General features: G+C 38.1%; 1 protein-coding gene across 1 annotated transcript; it reads left to right on the forward strand.

The window, feature by feature from the left end:
* Positions 1-5,306: 5,306 nt before the first annotated feature.
* LOC111321551 (D-galactoside-specific lectin) lies at positions 5,307-7,026 on the forward strand. Its single transcript, XM_022924466.2, has 3 exons — positions 5,307-5,606; positions 6,193-6,510; positions 6,759-7,026. Exons 1-3 carry the CDS (start codon positions 5,457-5,459, stop codon positions 6,798-6,800), a joined length of 510 nt encoding a protein of 169 aa, XP_022780201.2. The 5' UTR covers positions 5,307-5,456; the 3' UTR covers positions 6,801-7,026.
* The last annotated feature ends 848 nt before the right edge of the window (positions 7,027-7,874 follow it).

Here is a 7,874-nt window from a genome sequence, read left to right on the forward strand (position 1 = left end):
AATTGTATTCTTTTAATTGAAGGTGAGTGAACTATATCTGATGAAACTAAAGAAAGGGCTGGTCTGTTCTTTTCTGAGAAAAAATTATCGGTAGATAGTACATACATACATACATACATACATACATACATACATACATACATACATAGGTTAATTGACCACTCCCCATAGGGGCTTTTCAGGGCCAATACCCACCCATCCCACCCAGGGGAAGACATCCACCACACAGTAATCTCGTGCGTGGGAATTAACGTCTCCTACTCCTAAACCTGCAGGAGATGCTGCTAAGTCTGTGTTTGATTTGTGTGAAACGGTTTTTGGAAGATGACTAAGATTTTACCGCAAATTCTCCAATTTAGTAGTTTCCAATTATTTTAGGCCCTTTCATCATGTTAGATAAAGTATTTTCGATCATAATAGTAACAGAGGGAAGAATTTCGCTGAACAGAAAATATCAGCCACTTCCTCAACTGTACTTTTCAATGGCGTTGTATTAATTTCCATTCAGCCTATTGCGCTGTGTACTCGCCTGTGAGGTAAAATAAGTAGATATATGGTATACTCAGTGGTATAGTCGTAAAAATAGTGTTCAAACAGGATGTTTGACATTCAGTCTTTCCGTCCGAGGGATTAAAAGAAAAAATTACCCGAGAAGCATGCAGTAACCCCCCCCCCTCCCTCCCAAATCATCACAGGATGCTAATGCTTGCGCCTTCACCTTCAAGCACATCCTCCTGCCCCCTCCACTAGTAAAATTGCTGCGTAGGCCCAGGTAACAAAATTGGAAGACGGCGATATGGGAGTCCGACTTGATGTTTACGCTTGTCATTATACGACAAGTACGGCACCGTGCACGCTTTCATTGAGAAAACACGGTTCTAAATATCCATCCATCGGGTCCGGAAATTGACAAAAAGGTGTGTAAAGAGAGATGGCAATGGTAACTTGGAATTTTAAAGACTACTCGTGGTTTATACTGTGTGTATGTCGAGTTATGGATGCACGCAGGAGTTTTGAGAGCACCGAGAGAAACTACTTGGGCGCGAAAATGGGTTTTATTATTTTGCGATTTTACCAATTACATAGCTTTCATAATGCACGTTTTTGATGCTCCTGCTCTAAATTGTAAGTGGTTAAAAGGTTTATACCAAGAGAAAAAAGCAGAACTTCTACGCCAGTTTCTTTAGCTTTTAGCTTCACTCACGTAAACTGATCGCTTCTTGGAACAGGTGATATCCATATTCAGACATCCGAGCAAATTTTCTCGCCAAACGAAAGCTTTTGTCTTGGAACACCATGAAGCTTAACAGAAGCTAGATTGGTCCATCTTATGTGATGGGATGTTAACGTTACCACTCAGGCAAAAATTTCGACCATTGTAATTCGTTTCTATTACATGCGCCTACTATATGTGAAAAATTTGTTTCTTGATGAAAACCATTCCAAACAACAACGGACGCTGACTAGCCTGTTCCGAAATAGCTATTGATAAGATATACCATGCTTTTAGGACTGAGTTCTGCTTAAAACTACATTAATTATGTACTGTTCTTTTGTTTTCTTGTGAAATGAGTGGCTAAGTTTGATTCACTTCTCCAAACGAAGAGTAAATTAAAATAAAAGGAAATTGAGCTGTTCAAAAAGATCTTTGATTTGCCTTTCACTGTTTGCTACATCTTCTGCATGCTTGGTATTTAAAACAATACCAAACTCCAGCATTGATGTTATTCTTGTTTGGTCCCTATTACACTGACCGACATGTTGTTCTGCCTGGTTTTGAATGGACCCCCGCAGTTCATTTCATCACCAGGCAGCAAATGTTTTCTTGAAATTCGCGATTAATTGCCATGGACTTTTTCCGCATTATTTCACAAATTTTCATTTTGCATTAAATTTCTTCCACGAACTTTAGTTCTGAAGGCTTTGATTAGAAGTGTCAAATTCTACGTTTTTTAACATCAAGTCTATAAAACTAGAGTATTTCAAAGTTAGGATCGTCAACGCAGTGGCCTTTTATTTTTACTTAAATTCAAACTCTGGTCGATTCCCTGACAACTGGTCTCATCTTGACTGAGACTAGTCGGGTCAACAAGAAATCTATTGCTATAACTTAAACCAGTGAGAGATAGGTCATTCTTGTGAAGTGAATTCTTTTTTTATTCATACATTTTTACGATGTTTTTCATCAAGGGTTAGGCTAGGTGTGTTTCACAAGTTTGGTTTTTCCGAACTACCTTGACCATGCACATGATTATCGTAAGCTCGACACAGGTGGGCCACATGTGGTAACATAAGTGGTAATTTTAGAATATTTTGGGGCAACTTTATCTTTAAATCAAAATATTGAGATAAGCGGCATAATTTGCTGTCAGAAGAACACATGAATAGAAGATTAGGTTTAGAACGTTCAATTCCCTAAATCACTTCAGTTCTTTTTGAACAGCTTTACTTCCACTTTGAACAGCTTTATTTCCATTTATTTTAATTTACACTGACTTCGTTTGGAGAAGTAAATCAAACGTAGCTACACATTTCACAACAGAACAAAAGAACATATATAATTAATCCTGATTTTTATCATCATTTTAATGGTTTAAGTTTGTAGTTTTAAGCAGAACTCAGTCCTAAAAGCATGCTACATCTTAAAAATAACTATTTCGGAACAAGTTAGTTAGCGTCGACCGTTGTTGTTTGGAATGGTTTTCACAAGGACATGTTATTATACCTGGTTTGTAATTTAATCCCCATGGAAAAAATTTTTTCATGAAAGTTACCACATTACTATGGAACACTTTCATTTTATGTTTGGCATTACCAAGAATTAACATTAATCAATGTCAATTGACCACTTCATAAATGGCTGCCGGATTAATATTCTTTTGTTTAAATTTAAATTAAGGCTGATAGTTTCTAAAGAAACTGTTTGGGGCTGCGTCGGTGGGGGTAACGAAATAATTTGGATATATCAACAAAGTTCAAATGGTAAATTGGCCACCGTAACGATTACAAAAGCTGACGTTTCGAGCGTTAGCCCTTCGTCCGCTTTTGTAATCGTCACGGTGGCCAATTTACCATTTCAACTTTGTTGATATATCTAAATTAAATTTAAATTAGCCTTTCTGGTCTCGCTTGAGATAATGAATTATTTTGAATTTTGCACTGGAGAACGAGGCCAGAGAGGCTAATTTAAATTTAAACAAAAGAATATTAATCTGGCAGCCATTTATGAAAGTGGTCTATTGGCGGCAATATGCATAAATTTGGTAACGTGACCGGAAAACAGAATTTGACTTTTGACGGTTACAGATAGCTAGTTCGTTCAATTTATTTGTACAAGACATTGTAAGTCTTAAATAAATTGTCCTACATCATAGAGTACCTTCTTTCCATACTGCGCTGAGGGACATAGATAGATCCCTGTAGATTTATTTTCTTTACTATGCAATTATATTAGATATGACTATAAAAGAAATAGTTTTTTAGGAGTCGCGATTGCTATTGACAACTTTGACTGAAATTTTAGTAGGATTTACAATGGATGGAGATATGAAGCAAATTTTGAATGAAAGGATAAATTCTATGATAATTTTTATTCAGTCTGGCGTAGAGATAACCTGTCGTTCAGTAAAATGTGATGACACACTTCCCTTAACAAGGACCACAAATTTAGTAAACGGGAATTTCTGGATAAGCGCCCGTTTATTTCCCGTTGTACCTGTTTAATTGATCACAGGCTTTCAGGGTAAAAAACCGGGCAGACTATGCTTTGCGGGAGGTTTTGCACTCAACCAAAGTAATAACACAGATGACAAGGAAGACAACCCTCAGAAGGTGTGTTCGTCGGAAGATCTCTTCCACGTCCCTTTGTTAGTTATTTCATAGAAGCCTTCTAAACTAAGGTCTTGGCTCAAGGTGTGCCACACCTAGTAAAGAAAATAATTCTACAGGGATCTATAGGGATCTCTAAACCAGACATACCGACATGTCCCTCAGCGCAGTATGGAGAGAAGCTGCTCTGTGATGTCTGACAAATTATTTAGGACTTATAATTTCTTGTAGTAATAAATTGAATGAGCTAGCTATCTGTAATCGTCAAAAGTCAAATTCTGTTTTCTGGCTACATTGCCAAATTTGTGCATATTGCCACCAATTGACACTAATTAATGTTAATTCGTGTGTAATGCCAAAAATAAAATGGATGAGTTCCATAGTAATGTGGCAACTTTCATGTAAAAACATGTTCCATGGGGATTAAATTAAAGGTGAGGGGATACTTACAAACCAGGTAGAACAACATGTCACTCAACATGGTAGGACAGAAAAGGTGAACTGTGACTGATGAAAAATATGTACCATGCCAAACAGAAAAAAGCGTTTCCAATAGAAACGTACGAATCCAAAAAAAAAAAAAGTCATTTATAACTATCTATAGTTAAAATTTAATCTTAGAGATTTTGGTTACTTCAGTGAATTAACACATTTTACTGGGAGGAAACTTGCCAGGACTTAAGATCTTTAACAAATTCGGTAGAAGTGATTTGTGCAAAGGAAAGCCGGCCAACCGACGTTTGTCGACCAAATACAACGCTCATCGAAACGTAAACAAAACACAATTCGCTTAGCAGCGGGTATAATCAATACTATGTTATAAGCAGGGACAAAAATCATTGGTTAAGAAGAAAAGGTAAAGGTAGACACCGGAACAGGAACACAATCAATTTGGTCAGGTAACCAAACCAGGCATATCTCTGAATATCAACTGCGTTATCCTCTCAAGTAAAGAACAACTCCTTGCTTCTTGGGTGATTTTCGTGTGCAACTAATGAAGCAAAGTTGATTAATCATACTTTATTTCATCTCTTGTAGGTGTAATTCACTGCTGCAATGATGTGGATGTACTTAGTGGTCCTTATATTGACTTCAACTTTCTGCTGCACACAAGCTGGGTCGATAGGAGAAGGCAAGTACTTAAGTATGTTATATCTCAAATGAATGCTTTTGTAATCATGTATGAGGACTACTTAAAAATAAATGAAGCCAAGTTCAGATTACGAAATTATTTTTATTACGGAGTTGTTCGCAATTTTCAGTCCAAGTAAGGAAAATAAGAAGTTTTTATCAAAGGATTTTGTAAGATTATTAACCATGAGCTTGCCTATCCTGATATAAATCGCTAGAGGTAATCAGGGAGAGAACACCGTGAACGCGAATGAAATTGGTCAATTTGCGAAACGCGGAACTGCTTTGTTGCAATGTAACTCAGTTGACCTTTAAAGGATTTTTTGTCCAATCAGCTGTAGCTGGCGAATACATGTTTTCTGGTTTTCACAGAGAGAAGCGCCCTCGTTTGTGAAGGAGGGAAGCAGAAAATCAGGTGCACGCATCAAAAAATTGAAATAATTTCTGCAGTCTATGGAAGAACAGACCGCAGTGTGTGTCAGTGGGGACTAGATTGGATGGTTGCTTGGGCGTGGAATGTCAACTGCCGCGCACCTAATACATTCGATATCGTCAAGAAAGAATGTGACACCCTGTCCGAATGCGACCTGCATGCCAATAACGCAGAATTCGGAGACCCGTGCTTCGCAACGAAGAAGTACCTAACGGTAAATAGTCGTTTATATTAGCGTGCGGTTTTCGAAATCAACAAAAAAATTGCTGCTCCAAACTCCAAACGCCTGCGATTCATCTCTTAGCATAGGACTCGAAACTTTTCTTTGTTCCACACTCGTAACGAATTTTGTTTTTGTTTTTTTTTCTCTCAAGATATATATATATATATACATCATTGTATATGCATTTAACAATTATTCGTCGAAGGCGAGGTGAATATCGTCGAATAATCCCCGAGACGAAGTCGAGGGGATTATTCGACAATATTCATCGAAGCTGAGGCGAATAATTGTTTTAGTATAATTTCAGAACTGAACAACAGAGAGATTTCTAAAATCATAACCGCGTGGAGCGTGGTATGTCAACTGATATACTGATAACTAGATTTGTGGCCCGCCGGACCAAAAAGAAAGCATGGGAACCTGAACTAAACATTTTTTATTAATCACTGCACGATGAGAAACTCTGGACAAGTTGAGTATCATGGGCTTTCAAAGAAAAAAGAGACCTAAAGCTAGATGATGAGTTTTTTATTGATAGCATCAATAAAAAAGCATTGTATACACATTGTTCCTACAGGTCAAATACAGATGCACCGGCCGGATTACACCAGGCGACACCAGAAGGGCTCGCGTATGTGAAAATCACAAGATATCACTCGAATGTCCTGAGAAACGCAATATCGACATCGTGTGGGCAAACTTTGGCCGTCTCAAGGGTGGTCACATCTGTGGTGATGGTTTCTTCGGAGTATTTTCCTGGAACCAAGCCTGCCATCATCAAGAAAAGTCCAAGCAAATTGCCAAGAAAACTTGTCAAGACACGGAACAATGTACTCTGGATGCCACCGTTGAAACATTTGGAGACGCCTGCTTTGGTACCACCAAATATTTGGAGGTTAGCAAAGCGCTTGATCCTTAATTTAAAAAAGTGGTGGAGCAAAACATTTTCTTTCACCTATATTATACCAAAAGAAAATAAATAAACCATATTGATTCGAATGACGCACCTTCTTCGAATAATCGCTTAAGTTTTAAGATTTTGGAAAGATGCTTTATAGTTAAGGATTTCCTTTTAGCGTGACCGATTTGAAAAATAAATTCCGAGTTCTGAATTTTATTTCTTTTGTATTCGTCTGGTTCTAGGTCCGATACAGATGCTGCCCCAAGAAGGGTGGATGTGACTGAAACTAAATCAACGCATCAAGAAATAGCGAGACCTCGACCGGCCGATCTAATATGACTCGGAGACGGGGGAAAGGATCAAGGCTACGTTCTGTTTTGTTTGTTTTGTTTTGTTTGTTTCTTTTTTCCTTTGGAGTGGGTATAGTAACTTTGTGAGGCATGATTATGCAGCTTCTCGCAGCAATTTAAATAAAGAAAGTTTATTGACATGTCAAATGTCATGTACTGACGACTGAATCCAGGTGTCTTTTGAACAGTCTTTGTTTGTGATCTAAACTTATCACTGCTAGATTTTTCTCTGGCTTAATTGTCCTTGGTTCAGCTCTTTCTTTTTTCAAAAGAATGAGTTTTCTGAATCCACGAATCTCTCTTAGTTTCTGCCGCCCGTTGTGTATCCCATGGTGGTAATTCCACAGCACATTTTATCATTTTATTATCCCCGTTCAGTCGTTATGGGTCCTTCACTGGCTGCCTTTTGCGACATCGAGTCTTTTGTTTATTTCAGAAGGTCTGGACCACCGTGTGGCGGAGAGTCAGAACTCGTCAAAAATTCCTTCAAATGCCATTCCTCTGACTGGATGAACAGTGACTCGTTTTCTAATTTTTGCTTCCTAAAAGGAAAACGCAACAAAAAGATCGTTGTTCTTTTATTAAAATGCTAATTCTGCGGTTACATTAGATGATTGTCAACTCTTCTTTTTGATAAAGTTGAGGGGAGTCAAATGAAATTAAACGCTTTTCAGAGAGGCTACCATAACTTAAGTGGAAGGAGAGAAAAGAAAACATTGCAGTAACTGAATTCAAAGGATGCATAGAAAGAAAATAGGAGGAAAAATAGGGGGAAATATTCGTGAATAGGATTTATACTTCTACTTCTAACCATTTTCACTGCATTACCACAGCCTGGGTAGGACTAGAACGGAACATTTGCGAACCATGCGAGTAGTCCACCCAATAAATCCCAACCATCCCACCCCAGGGGAGGACATCCATTACACAGAGGTCTCGTGCGTGGGAAATTAACGTCTCTTAACCCTAACCCTGTAGGAGACGGGAGCTCCATTTGTTCGTCCCTAT

The sequence above is a fragment of the Stylophora pistillata genome, chromosome 8, assembly GCF_964205215.1.
Source record: "Stylophora pistillata chromosome 8, jaStyPist1.2, whole genome shotgun sequence".
In the NCBI taxonomy this organism is placed as follows: Eukaryota; Metazoa; Cnidaria; class Anthozoa; order Scleractinia; family Pocilloporidae; genus Stylophora; species Stylophora pistillata.